Consider the following 21,015-nt stretch of genomic DNA (forward strand, 5'->3'; position numbering starts at 1 on the left):
AGGCAAGAGAGAGGGAGAGGGGGACATGTTCTTGGAACTAGTTTGGGGTGGTAGGGCATCATAAGGTCATGGAAACAAATTGAAAAAGACCACATGTCCTAAGGATATTAAACAGTTTTCCATACTGATGCATCAACTCTTAGTACACCCTTAAAGATAACCCATGTTGGAATTTTGTAGAATTTTAAAAATTGGTGCGATAGATAAAAAAAAAAGTACATTTGTAGACGACACAGTAATGTCAGAGAATACACCACAGGCATTGCATCACTTTAATGGTGTTGTTATCTTTGTTGTCCTCTGTTGGTGACATTTGGACTAGGAAAAACTGAGAGACTTAGTCAGGCTTTTGAAGGGCACATAAGGGCTTTGAAATACTTGTAGTTATCCTGTTATTAAAGTGATAGCATTCTCCAGCTCTTTTGTCATTGTGGTACATGCTGTGGATTGCTTCAAACTGCTGCTTGTGTAATTCACAAAAGGTAGAAATATCAGGACACAACAGAGGTCAGACTATTAGTATGATAGTGAAAAATATATTGCAAAATTTTTGTAACATGTCAACCATAGGGAATTATAAGATAAGGCAGTGTAAGGGCAACAGAATGTAGTTCAAAATAAGTCTAAGTCATGGAATTTGTTCATTGTTTTACTTTTGACTTCGAAGGAAAACTTGTATATTTTTTCCCTGCTATTACCACATCCTTATCTAGATAAGAGAAACCCATCTCTAACTCAAAGGGACCTGTTATGATTCCTTTTAAATGCAGGTATGGATAGCTATGTTCTGGCTACCACCAGACAATTTTATTCAGCCAAGAGTAACCTCTTCATGGATTGAGAGTGTATTCCTTAACTCCTCCCATACAATGATGCCCATGCACTGTATTACAAAGGATTACAAAGGAGGAGCATGCTGACAGGAGGCCTTTTGATTCATATCTAGGTCAGGTGCCAAAATATGATAATAATGATAAATAAATAAATAGATAAATAGACAAAGTTAAATAATAAACAGGTAAATGTTAAATAATGATAAATGCATACATATACCAAAGGCTTTTCCCCCCTTACACGGGAGGTAGCCAAAAAATAAAGGCACAGAAACCACTCCCTCCCATTCCATCCCCTACATACTCCACTCCCCTCTATCCTCTTCCCTCCCTCTTATCTTGGCACCTCCTGGATGACGGGTCAACCCTGCATCTTATCCACTGCCCTTGGTCAGAAGCAATGCTGCAAGACACAGCACCTCCACAGCAAAGGAGGGTATATGAAGATGCCAGCATTGGTGTCTTGATTATGCTTATTTTGTAGTTGTAGCTGAGTGATCCCCATATTATGTGAACTGGCTTGATCATATTTTCTGTGGTTATTGATATTCAGAGTGAAAGAGATCGAGTAATACAGCTATAACTTTATATTTTATAACGCGAGTACTGTGATACGTCATTGATTCATTGTACTCCAGGCAGCTGATGCTGCCCATGAGAATCTCACTTGTATTGAAGAGGTTAAGGATTGTATATCAACTAATGCCAGATAATATTTATTCAGTTTAGGGGTCATTTCCATAGCAAAAGGGTCATAATGATGATTGTGTTTTGTAATTTCTTTTCCTATGCATGTTTGTCAACAACATACTATTTTTGATTTATGGTAAAAGGCTCATTACATGAACATTTGAGTATAGTATATGTGTGTACATTAATTGCCTTCTCCACACCTCTTAAGTTGAAGTATTGTTTCAGGAACCAGAGAAAAGCATGGCGTGGCGAAATGTGGTGATGGTGATTGCCGTCATCATGTGTATGGCAACACTCACCATTGCATTTTTTCAGGTTTGTTAAATTATCACAGTATTCTCATTGATATTGTTTTATGCAATATTATTCAATAATGTAAATCATAGCACTTGTAATTTGGATTGTTTTTAGAATTCTAAATTGAGCAATTTAGACTTGATTTTTTAGTTAGTTTTATAGGATGATTATAACAAATTTTTCAACAAATTTGGAGAAATGGGTTGGATTAGGTATTACATCTGTATTTACCTTTTAAAGATTTTGTGTGCGTATTATAATGCTGTTTTAGAAGAGTGCTTAATTTTATTTCAAATATTTTACTTTATATTGTTGAATATAGAGTGGCCACAAATGAAATGTTTTCACTAGGGATTTTTGGATCATAAAACTCAAAAGTGCAACTTACATTTGTTTTATTGGTACCTTAGGCTTACATTTAGTACTTTGGAAGTTGTAAGATTCTCAAGGTATGAGACATTTATCAATACCCACATCTTCAGGGCCCCCTTCAGGTTGGTGATGTTGGTAGGATGTGACTTTTCCAGTTCATTTTTCATTACATTCCAGGCATTTTCATTTTGATTTAGGTTGGGAGAATTGCCTGGCCAATCCAACACTTCAATATTGTTCTTTGTGAGGAACTTTTTCAGACCTTTGGGCCTGTGGGCAGGAGCTCCATCGTACATAAAAAAAGTCATAAAACGCCAACAAATGTTCCTTTAGCACCTTGATGTAATTATCACCTTTCATTGTGATGTTTTTAGGAAGAAATATAGTCCACCCCAGCTCCTCACACCACTAAGATACCCCCACGCCATCACACTGTCCAGGTGTTTCACAGTCTTGATGTTGTATTAACATTCATATTGGGACACATCACTGGGCCTTCTCACCATCCTGGAGCCCCCCTGACAAATCAGAAGGTGCTCTCATCACTGAACACCACTTTTTTCCATTGATTTAGTGTCCAGTCCTTCTATTTCTTGCAAATATTGCCTCTTTTTTTCCTCATGGCCTCCGTGAACAGTGGCTTCTTGGTGGTTTGTTGACATGGAAGACCAAGGTGTTCTTGGAGGTGATGTTGGATCGTGTGGACAGTGATGTTTTGCAACAGCTCTGGATGCTTCTTCTTCAATTCCACTACTGTTATTGAAGGCTGCTGCTTTACCTCTCTCTTTAGAACTTTGTTCTATGGGAGGCCTTTCTTTGGGCCCCAGAGCCCGGTTTTCTTTCTGGAACTGTACACTCAGGGAGTGTTGCAGTGACTTTCTTGAGTTTGTAGACCAACAGTCTGCTCATGTTCAAGTCTGCAGCTATGCATATCACTGACACTCCCTGTTTGAGTAGGGTGAAGGCATGGGCCTTTTCTTCCATTGTAAGCTTGGTACGACCCATTGTGATGATCAGGAGCCATGTAGTAGGGCATCAAAGTTGGTGGAAAAGTGTAAAATGGGGCACTGAGAAGCAGCAAAAATGTGACATTCTCACACCAAGCTCTGGGGGAACACTGTGGCATGCTATGTTGGTGAACAATGGAGGCAAGGAGGCTGTAGCCTGCCATGTCATACCAAGCTCCATCCTACTTTTCATATGGCTGGAATGCAAGTGAAATGTTAACAGCAAATCTCGTGTCAATTTTTCACTTGCATTGCCAATGTAAACATTTCTTTTGTGGCCAAAGTAGCGATTAAGTGATGTAATGGGAATGAAGAAATGTGGTCCAATTTTCTCATGAGTTGGACAGTAAGGAATTGAAGGGATGAGTATAATGGGAATGGAATTATTTGATATTTGTTAACTAATGTCATTAGGTCATTTGCCTGGCTTTTCTTGTACAAGATCTGTGGCTACGAAATGTTCAAAATGTCTTGAGTTTGGCCATAAGTCCTAAAGGCCACAGGTTTTCTGCAAGAAAGTTTGGTTTGCTCTCTTTGGTGTGTTAATGTTGTGCAGTGTAAGATGAGTTTTGTGTCCACATCATGACTTATGTATTTTTGGCAGATGGTATTAGTTTTCAGGCTGAATTTGTATTGATACTGTTTCTGTGATGAGTAATGACCTAGTCATAGATAACCTAGAGTAACTCATTTGTCACAAGTCTTTTTTTTTTCTCCTCTGGGATTAAATCTGGTGGTGCTTGCAGTAGGACAGAGTTATTTGGTGTTTTAAATAATGCTTTTTCATGGATGCTATTGAAATATTGATGTATTAAGAATATTATATTTTTCAGGTAAATGTGGTTGAAAGCAAGGTCAATGATAATGGACTGTATACAATTGAATTGGAGCAAGAAACTGTAAAGTCAGAACTTTTTCTTCATCAGAAACCACCAAAAACCTATCTAGAGGTAATGACTTTTTTCATTATGGTGATTTTCTCCAAGCTGATTGAACTTTAGTATTAGCCAGGATACATTTTATAGATAAAATAGCTGTAGTAAAGGAGTTATGGATTGTAAGCCTTTAAGTAATTGTATCATATAGAAGATAAGCTCGGACAGCAATCTTAAAATTTTTGTTTGGGTGAAATGGGAAGGATACAGCTTTATTACTATGAATTTTGTTTGATTATAAGGGATCCTGTACATAAACTGATTTAAAAGTATAGTAAAACACTCACTATACTGAGTTTTGTTACTCTGAATTTCAGCTATATTGACCCTGATTAGACCCACTGACCATTTGTCAAATATAACAAACGAATATGCGGTGTGAGGTTTGGTATGGATGGCGGGTGGGATGTAGGTACCACACAGACAACACAAGACACCTTCTTCTATAATGACTCATATTGACCCATACTGACATTCCAGACATTAATTAATGTTTCTTCTCTGAATGACTTGTGAGCCCACCCAGTGGCCATCACTTGTTACTTGGGAACCACGGGTTTCCTACAAGTGGCATGGGGCAGTAGACTGACTGACTGACCCAACTGGGCTTTTATGATTCCTTCTTACTTCCTCCAAAATACCCTTTTATTCTTTTCAAGATTCTCAAACACCTATTCCACCTCATATCTGCTCTTCTTTTGGTCTACTACCATCTATACTCTAAGCTTGTCATATACTTTCTCATTTCTTCTTTGCAATTGTTCCTCACATGCTCACTCCATTTCTGTCACCACCACTTTCACCTCTACATTCTGCTATTCACCACCCTTTGTTCCTATCTGTCCTCCTTATCCCACACCATACATACATATACCAAAGGGTTTTTCCCATTACACAGGGGGTAGCCAAAAAGAAAAAGGCATAGAAACCACTCCCACCCATTCCATTTCCTATATATTCCACTCCCCTCCACCCTCCTTCTTCCCTCTTATCTTGGCACCTCCCGGATGATGGGTCATCCCTGCATCCTGTCCACTGCCCTAGGTCAGAAGCAGTGTCGCAAGACACAGCACATCCACAGCAAGGCCACTTTATAAATTTGGTGACCCCCCCCCCTTCCCCTCTCCATCCCCTCATGCAGAAACTTGACCATTCTTCCTCTGTGGCCACTTCCCTTTTCATTTTCATCGCATTCCATGCCTCTCAGTTTTGACTGATATTCTTCCTCGTTCCCTTCTCGCTCATCTTGCTAACTTTCAGCACCTCTGTCTGCCTCCCTTTTTTTCTATCTCCACATGATATTTACTATCCCCCTTCCTCCAGGTGGTCAGACATTCCACTGCCCTCCACTGAAATAAAAGTTCTTTTAGTGCATAATATTTTGTAGTATTTATATATATGCATCAAAGGCCTCTTTCCCCCTTATAAGGGGTGTGACCAAGTCAAAATACACACCCACTTCACAGAAAAATAAAAATTAACACTCTTCCATCTCAGCACTTCATGGACAAAGGGTCATTCCTGGTCCCCACCTCACTACTCAAGTTGTGAATAATGCAAGGAAGCACAACATTTCTATGACAACGCCAGATAGTCCAAGCTGATTTAATCTCACCACCTTATGATGTGACAACTCCCACTCCTAATCCATTGAAAATACTGTAGCCATAAAAAGAATATCCTTTTGAGTCACATTATCCTTTCATTCTTTCACAATCTCAGTAAATTTATTCCTATTTTTGCACTCTCCTCTCTGCTTGACAGACATTCCTTGTGCATCCAAAGTGTACCTTAAATCCTCTTAACCCCTTCAATACTGGCCACATCGCATGTCTGGCAGCATTAGCTGCCCGACATGCGATGTTGCATCATAATACTCGCATTATAAAAAATAAAGTCACTGCTCTATCGCTCGTTCTCTTTCACCCGTGAATTTTGATAACCAGAGAAAATATGATGAAGCCAGTTTACAGAGTATGGGGGTCATGCAGGTACGACTACAATAAATATAATCAAGACACCGACGTCAGCATCCTTGCGTACTCACTTGCTCCTCATGATGCCTACGTAGGCGTCACTGTATGGAAGGGGTTAAGTTTACTCTAATAACTTTTTTCCCACACTCCTTTTTGCTAGTCTTTCCTCGCTCAATCTTTTCCATTTGCCCAGGCCAGACCACCTCAACTTTCTTTGATCTACCCTGTCTGACAGCTCATTCTACCTCAGTTCTCTGGTTCACCTCCATATATCTCATTCTATCCATTCTTGTAATGCTGCTCATATTTTCAAATATTTATTCTCAAAATCATTCAAACTCTTCCTATGTACCTTATTTATATTAAAAAAAAAATGTGCTCATTGCAGCACTAGGATACAATCACTCCTAAACATTTTATTTCACTCAGACACCCGTATCATTTACTCAATTGTTTACTTCCACATCTACTCCTTCATTCACTGCCTCCAACTTCTCTCCTTTCATGCTTATATCTAACCTACTATCATCGGTCTTTGTTCATCTCATCACTACTTTAGTCCTCATTTACTCTCTTCTTTCTCCTTCCACACACCCCTTCCAGGTGCTAACTGCTTATCTCTCTTCAGAACCAGCAATAAACACTGTCCTTCATAAACAACAACTGGCTCACTTCCCACATCCCTCCCCCCTGCCCTACCAAATTCATACACTTACACATTTACTTCCTATACCACTCTATCCATACATATACATATTGAACAACTATAGGATTGATTGGGGGGAAATGGGGTGACCAACATGAATGTCAGTGTGATCAGTGCAATTGTGTAGAAATATGTATAGCAGCCTTGGCGATTTACTACACATATGGTATGTAGAGCTAAACGTGTGTAGAATTCAACTTTGTATTTATTTTTTGGTAAGATGAGTAATTTTTAATGTCTGGTACTGGTGATAGAAATTTATATTTATATGATTGCCTCTCTAGCTTTGTATTTACCTAGTTGTATTGTATAGGAAGGGCAGCTATGCTCGTGGAGACCCGTTTTTGTATCTCGCAAGGACAAGTTTGTTCTTAAATTCTTGTATTGTGTTTGCACACACTATTTCTTCATCCAATTTGTTCCATATATCTATCACTCTGTGTGGGAAGCTGTTCTTTTTCAGGTCTCTTCTGTAGTTATCCTTTTTGAGTTTCATTGCATGTCCTCTTGATTTTCCTGTCCCACTTTAATAAGTCCTCTCTATCAAGGCATTCTCTTCCTTTCATAATTCTGTAGATGGTTAGTAGGTCCCCTCATTCTCTTCTTTGCTCTAGGGTTGGCAATTCCAGTTTGACTGGTCTTTATTCATATGTCAGGTTTGCAAGTGTTGGGACCAACTTTGTCATTGCTCTTTGTATTCTTTCTAATTTTCTTATATTCTTTTTTTTTTTACTGGGTGACCATATCAGTGCTGCATATTCCATTTTTGGCCTTATCAGTGTTTGTAATATTTTCTTGATCATTTCCTTAACCAGGTATTTGAAGGCATCTTTCATTGATCTCAACAAATTGTATGTTTCTCTGACTATTTTATTTATATGTTTATCTGGCAACATATCTTTGGTGATGATTACTCCTAGGTCCCTTTCAGAATTTACTTTCTTTACTTCTTTTCCATCAATTATTTTATGATGATGATGATGATAATGATATGGTTTAATGTCACAAACTCCCCCCTATTGGAAGGCTAGGATGGTGCCCCTCACAGAGGACTTTGTAGCTTGGAATTTAATGAACCATGCCCTTGGTTCAACTTCAATTTTATACTGTCCTGTTATTCTCTTCTTGCTTTTTCCTAATTCAATTATACTGCACTTCTTGATATTGAATTCTACCTCCCATCTCTTGCTCCACTCTAAGACTTTTAGATCCCTCTGCAATGAGTCACTGTCTGTTTCGGAGTTTATTCTCTTTAATAATTTTGCGTCATCTGCAAAGCAATTCATGTAACTTTCAATGCCTTTGTCCATGTCATTTACATATATAGCAAACATTATCGGAGCTAGTAACCCCTGTGGGACGCCACTACTCATTTCTTCCCATTTAGAATATTTGTCTCTGAGCACCACTCTCATTTGTCTTCCATGTAGGAAGTCCTCCATCCAATTCAATAGTTTTCCATGTATGCCTCCTATTGTTTCCAGTATGTTCTTTTAGCACAGTGATTTACTGGTATGATTTTGGCCTTGTTTCATTCTACTAAAGCACATATTTAGGCATGTAGGGTGTTTTCTATCCCTGAGACATCCTTCAGTCTATGGTCTGTGCCTCAATAGAATAAAATTTTACAACACAAACCAAGGTAGACTTTGTGAAGTATGCTTTACTATGAACGAGTGAAATGTTTTGAGTTTTGTTTTTCATGCAAATTGTATATTGCAGCCAAATATGCATAAAACCAAAACTGTCAAAGTTGCATCAGGCCAGATGTCAGTCAGTTGGCCTGATCCACCCCCACATGATGAAGTGGCCAAAACCGCAAGATATATCATGCACATATCAGGTAAGTTAAACTTGAATGTCAGGTGGATTCCCTCTGCTGGCAGTCAGAAATTATATATCAGTAGGAAGCCTTCTATTTATAGGTTAATGAAAATAATCTCAAATCATTTAATGGGGAAGTTTTCTTCAGTTGAAGAAAATTGTCGGGCATGGAGAAAAACTATTATGAGATATCTTCACTCTTTATAGGTTAATATTATAGTTGTTAAAACTAATTTATTACTTTCATTTTTCTAACAATGCCACTATTATCTATAATAGATGTGAGCAGTAATATTCTTGAATTATTGATTAATTTACTACACTGGGATATTGGCTGCATGGTGTTATGGAGTCGGTTCTTGAGAGACTGTTTTTGGGGTGCTGATACAGACCAGAGCACACATCATTTGTCTGTGTTGAGTAAAATCTCGTATCTACTCACAGGGACTAATGACAAGTACAGTGAGACCTCTTATTAATGGACGTTAATTAGCTGTGTTTGCGGTGTTTTTGCTGTGCTTTTGGTGTTTTTGGTGCTGTTGTTTAGTGCGTGCAATCACTATGCCACCCAAAAACCACTCCAAAACACAGCAAAAACATCGCAAACACAGCTAATTAACGTCTGTTAATGAGAGGTCTCGCTGTACCAGCATGTGGTGGTCATGAAAGCTGGACAGCAAAGCTGCCCATTTTCAAAGCCTGTCAACCTCCTCACCTCTGTCTCTGGACTGGAACCAGAATCTTTCTCTATTAATTTCATCTGTATTTATTAAACTTTTATCACACATGGGGAGCTGACAATCAGCAACTGTTCTCCTCTTTCTACCACTTTCAGCTGGTGAAATAGAAACAGTTGCATGCTGATACAAAGGTCCTTAATTCAGTTTCACACAGTACAGCAAATAAGGCAGCAATCAAGTTATACACAAGTTCTGCAAAAATGAATAGTCTGACCTAACTCACATAACTGTGAAGTTGTTATGCATGAAATGGGGACTTGGTAGAATAGGTTTATTATATATTGATTGATTTTGATTAGGTATGTGTGAATTTGCATATTGGGGAGGTGCATAAAATGATGCAGCCCGAGGGGATTTCTCGCTGTCTTCTTTTTTTCTGCATGAGGGGGTGGGGGGGGGTGCTGATTACGTGAGGGGGCCTTGCTGTGGGTGTACTGTGTCTTGCTGCATTGCATCTGACCTTGGGGAATTAGTGGATGCAAGGATGACCTGTCATCCTTGGGGAGCTGGGATAGGAGTGGTTGGTGATGGGGGAGTGAAATGGGTGGGAATAGGTACGTGCCTCTGACTTGGCTACCCCCCTTGTAAGGGGGAAAAAGCTCTTGATATATAGGTAGATAGCATAAAATGAGGGATTATTTGCATGCTTATGTATATTAGTAGGATTTTTCCTCTCTTTTAAGGGGGATGGCAGAGTGGAAACGTACACCTATCCTACATCTATGCAAAAAATCATTTGTTGGTTCTCCCATCTTAGCACCTCATGGAGGCAGGGTCATCTGTAATCCTTTCCATACTGCATGGGTCAGACATAATGCACCAGGACACAGAACTTGCACAGTTGGGTCTGACAGCTACAACTGGTTTACCTTCACTCTGGAAATCTATGGAGCAGACAATATACATACATATACCAAAGGCTTTTTCACCCACTTACAAGGGAGGTAGCCTAAAAAGAAAGGCATAAAATCCACTCCCACCCATTCCATCCCCACATACTCCACTCCCATTCACCCCTTCCCTCCCTCTTATCTCGGCTCCTCCTGGATGATGGGTCACCCCTGCATCCTGCCCACTGCCCCAGGTCAGAAGCAGTGTCGCAAGACACAGCACATCCGCAGCAATGCTGCATTACTAAATTGGTGACCCACGTCCATCTACTTTATTTATTCACTCCCATCCCTTACTCACTGTCCACCCCTTCATCTGGTGTACATAATTCAAAGCAATGGGGGATGTAATTGGAAAGAGTAATTTATTATGGAGTCAAACATCGTAAGTGGCTAGTAATGGGGCTTTGCAGAGGGACATACTCTGACATAATTGTATTATAATAGAACCCATTTATGAGCTGTTATATTCTTGTCACATAGGTGATTTTATTTACCTGAGCACTACCTACTTGATAAGGGGGAAGAGACCTATGGTCTGTAGATGTATAATGAGATGAAAGTATGGATTTCCTCTTCCAGACTGGGCTGCAATGGCAACAACATCTGTACACAAAAATATTGAAGGTTTCCCATTTGCTAATGTGTTCAGTGTCAGCGATGGACCTTTGGGAACATCAACAGGAATTCCATACATGTACCTCACCCCAATGGAGTTGTCTGTTCATGATTTGAAGGTAAGGGAAGAGAAAATTCAGACACCTACAATTGCACTGTTCACAGGAAGAAGACTAATGGGGAAACAAAATGCAGAATGTAAAGTTATTTGCCTATTGGTCATATAAAAAAAAAAAAAAAAAAAAAGAATGTAAATCATTATCTTGGTGTAATCTTTAGATGCATAAACTGGTGAATGAAATGTATTACTTGGGTAAAAACTTTTTACTGACCTCAGCAGCCTTCTAATTGTATACATCTGTAACACATTGGACAAAATCTTCCTGTCAGCCATGTTACATGCCATCTCCAAGTCCATAAAAGCCCAAGAGAGATCCTAATGTTTTTCTAGAAAATTTCTTGTATATCCATCTTGCTACAAAATTTTGGTTCACACAGTTTTCCTTTCCTAAACCCATAATGTTCTTCCTCAGTTACTCCCTCTGTTTCCTTTGTAATCCTCTCATTTAACACCCTCCCACATGCCTTTCCAATTACACTTCATGACTGATCCTTTCAAAGCTACTACATTCGTATTTATCTTTTCCTTTGTATAGTGGAGCTATATATGTACTATTTCAATCCTCTGGCACATTCCCCTCCCTGAAACACACATTAAACAAGTCTCACATGCCTTTCCAATTACACTTCACAACTGATCCTTTCAAAGCTACTACATTCATATTTATCTTTTCCTTTGTATAGTGGAACTATATATGCAATATTTCAATCCTCTGGCACATTCCCTTCCCTGAAACACACATTAAACAAGTCTCACATGCCTTTCCAATTACACTTCACGACTGATCCTTTCAAAGCTACTACATTCATGTTTATCTTTTCCTTTGTATAGTGGAACTATATATGCAATATTTCAATCCTCTGGCACATTCCCCTCCCTGAAACACACATTAAACAAGTCAATCCAATATAAAACAACTGAGCATTGTATTCTGGCATCAGAGAAAGCAAATAGGATACTGACATTGGTAGCATTATTTTTCAACTTGAAAAGTCCACAGGCACTGGAGATCATTGGTCCATCCACATTTGGAATAGTTATGGTTGCCGATGACACTGTATGTGGCAGAGACTTAGAGTTTGAGAGAGCCAGAAAGAAGTATAAATGTGTTTGAGATGAAGTGTCAGAGAAATGAGGAGGTGAGGAGGAGAGTGGGTGTGGAAAAGTAGATGCCAAATAAAGGCTGATGAAATAGTATTACAATAGTTTGGACACATGGAAAGAATGAGTGAAGAAAGATTAACAGAAGAGGTGTGGAAGCTTCACATAGGTGGATGGAGTGAACTTTAGGGGGCAGCTGAGGATGAGGTGAAAGGGGCATTGATTAAGAGGGAGATAGGGGTGAGTGGAGAATGGCTATGTATGGGTGATACTTTGATGCACTTTGAAGGGATTTTTTCCCATCTTCTTTGTTTTCAGCATTAGGGGACAGAGAGAGGTGCTGTGAATGTGTTGTGTCTTGCTGTATTGCTTCTGACCTGGGCAGTGGACAGGAGACATGGATAACCTTTCATCCACAAGGAGCTAAGATGGGAGGGTAACAAGGGTAATGGGTGGGATTGGAATGGGTGGGAGTTGGTGCGTATCTTATAAGGGGTAAGAAGCCCTTGGTATAAGATAGATGGTCACTAGATCTTATTAAAGACATTGATAAATTGGGAAGAGTAGTACAGCAGCAAGCCATAAAATTCATATCAATCATAAGAAACAAAGAATACAAGACCAACACAAAATCTTTTCATTGAGTGACTTACCGGCTGTGTTAAGTTACCTTGGGGCTGTTGGTTTCCTGTAAGAAAGACCTGGGCCAATGTATTGATTGACTTTGGAACTTCAGTGGTACCAGTCAGGCAATGTTGTTGTATGTTTGGAGACTAATTTTCATTTGTAGAGGACTGTTGAGCATCATAGCTTCTGCTATCCCTCATTTCAGCTGTCATTAATTTTTCTTTTACTGGGACATCACCTCTTATTTTCTTAAACTTCATATTGCAATGCATGTTGTAAAAGGTGACAAAATGGGACAAAGTGAGGTGACAGGGGAACCCCATTTCTGTATTCTTCTTCATATAGGAGTCATGCTTTAACAAAGCTTTCAAGGGGGAGAAGGCAGTTTGTACAAACATACATATATGCATGCATCTATATACTAAGGGCTTTTTTCCCCCTTATATGGGAGGTAACCAAGTCAAAAGGCACACATCTACTCCCACCTATTCCACTCTTGTTTCCCTCTCGTCTTAGCTCCTCATGGATGAAAGGTCATCCCTACCTCCTGCCCACTATCCTGGGTCAGAAACAATGCAGGAAGACATAGTACATCTATAACAAGGCCACTTCACCTAATCGGTAACCCTCCCTCCCCATTCCCTCCTGCAGAAATGAAAGACTGGGAGAAATCCCTTTGAGCTGCATCAAAATATCATTCACACACAACCATTCCAATACCTCCCCCATCCCCTCACTTCCTTGCATTAAAGTATCATCTATACACAACCATTCTCTGTTCCGATCTCCTGCCTTCTCCCTTCCTTGCTCAACAGACATTCTCCTTTTGTTCAAAGCCCCTTTTACCCCATCCATCCATTTCATCCTTGGTTGTCCCCTCTAGTTCACTCCATCCTCCTCTGCCTTCCACACCTCTTTTATTAACTTTTCTTCACTCTTCCTTTCCATGTGTCCAAACCATCCCAATGCATACAATGCACATACCAAAATATGCAAAATAATTTACAATTTTATTTTATTTAATTTGTTTATTTATTTTTATTTATATTAATTATCTATTTTTTTTCTGAATGGAATGGGTGGGAATGGTTTTTATGCCTTTTTCTTTTTGGCTGCCTCCCTTGTAAGGGGGAAAAAGCCTTTGGTATATGTATGTATGTATGTATTTTTATTTATTTATTTTTTTGTCTTTCTAGGAAGATAATCGTGCATCACTGACCATGTCAGAAGCCCAGAGTTCATACTGCCATGAGAAAGGCTTTGATCCTGAAGACCCACGATGTGCTCATGTCATCTTTACAGGGAGAATTATGAAGGTTTGTTAGAACATTCGTGTTCAGAAGAAATTCAGTGCCATGAGTTTTCATTTATTTAGCTTTTTTTTTACACTCCTGTTCAGTATTTTGATATTAGTTTTTATTGGTTTAGACATGAGATTAGGCATCAATTTATATTTTGTTATTATCATTATTATCTTTTGATAATATGCTTGTTTGAATAACTCCTTGCCATTGGTATTCATTTATATGGAGAATTATAAAGGTCTGTTGTGACAATCCTACTTGAGTAATTCATTGACATTAGTTTTCACCACTTTTTTTTTTACAATTGTATGATACTTGTAATTTTTACTAGTAAGAAATTGTCATTAACATCAATGCCTATAATCCTTTGAGCATTTTCAAGATGTTGCATGTTTAATGAACTCCATGCCCATGTGAAGCCAGTTTTGGTATCAAGTGGGTGATGGCAACAAGGGGATTGTATAAGGGTAATACATACATATACCATGGGCTTTTTATCCCTTCCAAGGGAGGTAGACAAAATCAAAAGGCATAATTCCACTCCCACCCATTCTGCTGCCATTCACCACCTCTCCCACCCTCCCTCACATCTTGGCTCCTCCTGGATGATAGGTTGTCCCTGCATCTTGCCCATTGCCCTGGGTCAGAAGCAATGCAGCAAGACACAGTACATCCACAGCAAGGCTGTTTCATTTAACATTTGGAGATCGAGAGAAATTCTTTTAGGCTGCATCAAAAATATAATTCACATATAACCATTCCCTAACACCCTCCCATCCCCCACCTGCTCCCTTCCATGTAACACGGTATCATCCATACACAGCCATTCACCACTCACCCCTGTCTTCTGCCTTCTCCCTTCCCTCCTCAACAGACATTCCCCTCTAACTCAAAGCCCCTTCCATCCCATCCATCTCATCCTCAGTCATCCCCTCAAGTTCACTCCATCCACCACTGCCTTCCACACCTCTTTTAGTAATCTTTCTTCACTCATTCTTTGTGTCTCCAAACCATCCAAATACTTTATCATCAATCCTATCTCCCATCTCCTTTTTTTCTCCTGCTCTCCTCCTCACCTCCTCATTTCTCACTCTATCCAACCTTGTAACTCCTAACATACTTCTTGGAAATTTCACCTCAAATACATATAAACTCTTCATCTCTTAGATTCTTTGTCTCTGCCCCGCACAGTGCTGTTGGTACAATCAGCCCTTCATACAATCTCCTCTTAGCATCCATCCCCTAATGTCTTTTTCTCACTATACCTTTTATTCCCCCAAGGTACTTGCTTCTCTCAATCTACAATCTACCTCTACCTCCACTCCTCCCTTTCCCACCACATGTGACCTGAAGTATCTAAAGCTATCCACTTCCTCCAGCCTCTCCTTTAATACTCACTTCCATATTGCTGCCATCCTCTCCCCTTGTACATCTGATCACTTTGATTTTACCCACATTTACCTTCAACTTTCTCCTCTCGCACACCTTCCCAAATTCCATCACTAACTTCCCTAATCCCTTTCTGATCCTGCCACTAGCACAGTGTCATCAGCAAACAACAACTGGCTTACCTCCCACTTTTCTCCATTTTCTTTAACCATCTCCAATCCCCTGCCCATTACCCTTGCATTTACCTCCTGCACCACCCCATCCATGTACATATTGAACAGCCATGGTGACATGACACATCCCTGGCAAAGTCCCACCTTTACCTCAAACCACTCACTCTCTCCATTTCTAATTCTAACACAGGCTCTACAGCTCTCGTAAAAAACCTTGAATGCCCTTAACAGCTTTCCTCCGATCCCATATATCTGCAAAACCTTCTGTAGTGCCTTACTGTACACTGTCATAAGCCTTTTCCAAATCCATAAAGGCCCCCCCAAAAAAAAAAAAATCCTTACTTTTTCCTAAAGCTTTCTCACATATGTCTTACCACAAAAATTTGATCCATGTAACCTCTGCCTTCCCTAAACCCATTCTGGTCCTTTCCTAATCCTCAATCAAAACTTTCCCATAAGCCTTCCCAACTACACTCAACAAACTGATCCCTCTGAAACTACTATACTCACACTTGTCCCCTTTTCCCTTGTAAAATGGAACTATACAGGCACTCATCTAGTCCTCTGGCACTCTACCTTCCATTAGACAAACATTTAACCATCCAGTCCACCATCACTGTCCCTCCCTTTTTCGGACACTCCACATAACACCCATCTAACCCAGATGCCTTACCTGCTCTTATCATTTAATAACTGCTTTCACTTTATCTTTTCTTATTTCTCCCCCATTTTCCTCATCTATCACTGTTATTTTCTTAGTGCCTCCCACTGTAGATCAGATTTTTGTGGTGAGACAAATATGTGAGAAAGCGTTAGGGAAAGGTAAGGATGTATTTTGGGCTTTTATGGATTTGGAAAAGGCTTATGACAGGATAGACAGGAAGGCACTGTGAGAGGTATAGCAAATATACGGGATAGGAGGAAAGCTGTGAGGAGCAGTCCAGAGTTTTTCCGAGAGTAATAGATCTTGTGTTGGGATTAGAAATGGAGAGAGTGAATGGTTTGAGGTAAAGGTGGGACTTCATCAGTAATGTGTTATGTCACCTTGGCTGTTAAATTTGTACATGGATGGGGTGATGTGAGAGGTAAATGCAAGGGTAGTGGGTAGGGGATTGGAGATGGTTAAGAAAATAGAGAAAAGTGGGAGATGCAAGTTGTTGTTTGCTGATGACACTATGCTTGTAGCAGGATCAGAGGAGGGATTGAGGAAGTTAGTGACAGAGTTTGGGAAGATGTGCAAAAGAAGGAAGTTGAAGATAAATGTGGGTAAATGTAAGGTGATGTGATGTACAAGGGGAGAAAGTGGTAGCAGACTGGAAGTGAGTATTAAGGGAGAGAGACTGGAGAAAATGGATAGTTTTAGATACTTGGGTGCAAATGTGGCAGGAAAGGGAGGAGTGGAGGTAGAATGGAGATTGAGAAAAATGCCTTGGGGGATTAAAAAGTGTCATGAGAAAGACATTTGGGAATAGGTATTAAGAGGAGATTGTATGAAGGAGTGATTATGCCAACAGCACTTTGTGGGGCACATGGAACATAAGAGAGGAAGAAAGAAGGAGTTTGAATGTCTTTCAGATAAGGTACCTGAGAAGTATGATAGGGGTTACGAGGTTAGATAATGAGGAGGTGAGGAGGAGAACAGGGGTGGTAAGGGAGTTGGGAGATAGGGTTGATGAAAGAGTATTGGGATGGTTTGAACACATTGAAAGAATGAGTGAAGAAAGATTAGGGAAGTGTAGAAGGCAAAGGTAGAGGGAGTGAACTTAAGCAGACGACCTAGGATGAGGTGGATGGATGGGGTAAAAGGGGCATTGAGAAAGAGAGGAATGTCTGTTGAGGAGGGACGGGAGAGGACAGAAGATGGAGTGAACGGAGAATGATTGTGTATAGGTGATGCTGTGATGGAGGAGTGGGTGGGGGGACAGGGGGAGTGAGTATGTGTGAAAAATAAATTGACACAGCCTGAAGGGATTTCTCCCTGTCTTCTTATATGCATGAGGGGACAGAGAGGGTAGGTCGCCGAATTAATGAAGTTGCCTTACTGTGGATGTTCTGTGTCTTGCAACACTGCTTCTGACCCAGGGCAGTGGTCAGGATACAGGGATGACCCGTCATCCTGGAGGTGCTAAGATAAGAGAGGGAAGTGGGTGGATGGGAGTGAAGTATGTTGGGGATGGAATGGGTGGGAGTGGATTTTATGCCTTTGTATTTTGGCTACCTCTCTTGTAAGGGGGGGGGGGGGAAGCCTTTGGTATATGTATGTATTATTACTTAGTGAAAGAAAATGAAGTGAAAGAGAATGATTAATACAGCAGTGACTTTATATTTTATTATGTAAGAATTACGATGCATCAATCATCATACCTCAGGCATCCAATGATGCACACATTGATAAGACTGAAACTAGAATATGCTATATCAATGTGGGCACCAAGCACAAAGGAAAACACAAAGAAATTAGAAAGAATCTAAAGAGCGACAACAAAGATGGTACCCACACTATCAAATTTGACATATGAACAAAGATTGGAGAAATTACAGCTGTCAGCATTGGAGCAGAGAAGGGAAAGAGGTGACTTGTTGACCATCTTCAGAATTATGAAAGGGATGCCTTTGGTATATGTATGTATGTATTATTACTCAGTGAAAGAAAATGAAGTGAAAGAGAATGATTAATACAGCAGTGACTTTATATTTTATTATGCAAGAATTGCGATGCATCAATCATCATACCTCAGGCATCCAATGATGCACACATTGATAAGACTGAAACTAGAATATGCTATATCAATGTGGGCACCAAGCACAAAGGAAAACACAAAGAAATTAGAAAGAATCTAAAGAGCGACAACAAAGATGGTACCCACACTATCAAATTTGACATATGAACAAAGATTGGAGAAATTACAGCTGTCAGCATTGGAGCAGAGAAGGGAAAGAGGTGACTTGTTGACCATCTTCAGAATTATGAAAGGGATGCCTTTGGTATATGTATGTATTATTACTCAGTGAAAGAAAATGAAGTGAAAGAGAATGATTAATACAGCAGTGACTTTATATTTTATTATGTAAGAATTACGATGCATCAATCATCATACCTCAGGCATCCAATGATGCACACATTGATAAGACTGAAACTAGAATATGCTATATCAATGTGGGCACCAAGCACAAAGGAAAACACAAAGAAATTAGAAAGAATCTAAAGAGCGACAACAAAGATGGTACCCACACTATCAAATTTGACATATGAACAAAGATTGGAGAAATTACAGCTGTCAGCATTGGAGCAGAGAAGGGAAAGAGGTGACTTGTTGACCATCTTCAGAATTATGAAAGGGATGGAAGTTCTCAATAGATGACCTATTGATATGGGACAAGAAAGAAACAAGAGGACATGATAAGAAGCTATAGAAGGACAGTTACAGAAGAGACCTGAAAAAGAACAGTTTTCTGCAAAGAGTGATCGATGTCTGGAACAAACTAAACAGTGAAACAGTGAATGCCAGAACTATACACGAGTTCAAGAATAAACTGGACGTGGAGAGATATGAAAATGGGTCACAACAAGCATAGCTCCCGTCCCGTAAAATACAACTAGGTAGAACTAGGTAAATACAAGAATATGATTTGTACTGAAGAGGTTAAAGGAAAAAAGACACTTTTGTTATGTGTATGGATATTTTTATATGTATGTATGTCTGGATGGAAAAGAATAGAATTTAGATGCAATTAGTACATACGTATACCAAAGGTTTTTCCCATTTACAAGGAAGGTAGCCAAAAAACAAAGACATAAATTCCACTCCCACCCATTCCATCTCCTACATACTCCACTTCCATTCACCTCCCTCTTATCTTGGCTCCTCCTGGATGCAATTAGTACAAAACATTTAATTTGAAACCTAGAAAAGCTTCAATTCTAATTTGCATGATTATTTTTTTTCAGGTTGAGAATGGAACAAAGGAAGCCTCCTTTGCCAAAGAAGCTCTTTTCTCCCGTCACCCAGAAATGCCAGATTGGCCTGTGGGTATGTATCATTGGCATAGATTGGTTCTGATTACAAACATGGAATGGAAAAAATGGGATTTGAAGGAAGAAGAGAGGAAGGGCCTAAATGTGTTTGAGAAATGTGATGGGCGTTATGAGGATGGATAGAATGAGAAATATGGATATAAAGTAGAGAACAGGGGTGGGAAGAGTGCTGTCAGATACATGCATACATACATATACCAAAGGCTTTTTCCCCCTTACACGGGGGGTAGCCAAAAAGAAAAAGGCATAGAAATCACTCCCACCCATTTCATTTCCCATATATTCCACTCCCCTCCACCCTCCTCCCTCCCTCCTATCTTGGCACCTCCTGTCAGATAGGGTAGGTAAAAAAGAAAAAAGAAAAAAAAAAGAAAGAAAAAAAAAAAAAAAAGTCATGTGGAAAAATTAGTGAATAAAAACTAGCAAAATAGAATGTGAAAAGTTGTTGTTGTTTGTTGTTGTCGTTCCCTAGACTGTCTGTCCGAGCAGTCCCGTCTCCCCAAGGAATCCCATAGCCGAAACTGGGTTTTCCCACAAATCCTTTATAGAGCGTATGTTGTGTTGTTTGCGTGCATGATTGTGTATAATGCAGTCTTCCATTATGTGTTGTATGGTATGGGGTGAAGTGTTACATCCTGGGCAGCTGTTCACAACGCGGTCATCCAGCCTCTTCTGGTAGCTTAGAAGTGCTGGGTGGTGACCGCACCGCAGTCTGACCAAGTGGACTCTGTCCTTTCGTGGGAGAGAGGATTCAGAAGGGTGGATATCAGGGGGTCTGGCATGCAGCAGTGTGTTGTCTTTCAGTGTGTTAATGGAGCGGTGAGTGATATGATTATGAATATGTTTCCGGAGGCTGGTATTTGGTGGTTGTGGAGGAAGAGAAGAGAGTATCTGTGCGTGATAAAGGTCTTTGGGTGTTGTTTTAATGTTTCTTGGTGTGTGTGGGTGTTTTGCTATGTAGTGTAGCGGGTGTAATGTGTTTGTGGTGGCTGCGGCAAGTGTTTGTGTGCCTCTCATGTCGAGGTGGTCCTTGACTTTGAGGACTTTTGTTTCATGGTGTAAATGGTCTGTAGGTGTTGTATTTGTGCAGCCTGTAATTGTTTTTAGGGCTTTGTTTTGTATGATTTGAAGGGTGTTGTGGCATGTCTCACTGAGATTAGGAGCCCATGCAGGACTCACATAATTCAACACTGAGCGTATGCAGTGTTGGTATATTGTTATATTAGTTTCTTTGTTTTGTCCAAATGTTGTTCCAGTGATTGACTTAAGTGCGTTAAGTCTGGGTGTGCATTTGTTTTTTATGTTTGTGATGTGTTGTTTGAAAGACATGGATGTATCGTATGTTACACCAAGAATTTTTGGTGTGTTTTGTG

General features: G+C 39.8%; 1 protein-coding gene across 2 annotated transcripts in view; it reads left to right on the forward strand.

Moving 5' to 3' along the window:
• The window catches only part of LOC143019984 (protein CREG1-like), a 33,986-nt gene that overhangs the window by 7,017 nt on the left and 5,954 nt on the right, over positions 1–21,015 (forward strand). For both annotated transcript variants that reach the window (XM_076176060.1, XM_076176061.1), the window contains 6 exons: positions 1,752–1,841; positions 4,036–4,152; positions 8,542–8,662; positions 10,856–11,010; positions 13,937–14,056; positions 19,556–19,637. In XM_076176060.1, coding sequence (XP_076032175.1) covers positions 1,752–1,841; positions 4,036–4,152; positions 8,542–8,662; positions 10,856–11,010; positions 13,937–14,056; positions 19,556–19,637 — 685 coding nt within the window. The remainder of the gene's footprint in view (positions 1–1,751; positions 1,842–4,035; positions 4,153–8,541; positions 8,663–10,855; positions 11,011–13,936; positions 14,057–19,555; positions 19,638–21,015) is intronic.

This window comes from Oratosquilla oratoria, chromosome 38 (genome assembly GCF_046742065.1).
Source record: "Oratosquilla oratoria isolate Oo_2021 chromosome 38, ASM4674206v1, whole genome shotgun sequence".
Lineage (NCBI taxonomy): Eukaryota > Metazoa > Arthropoda > Malacostraca > Stomatopoda > Squillidae > Oratosquilla > Oratosquilla oratoria.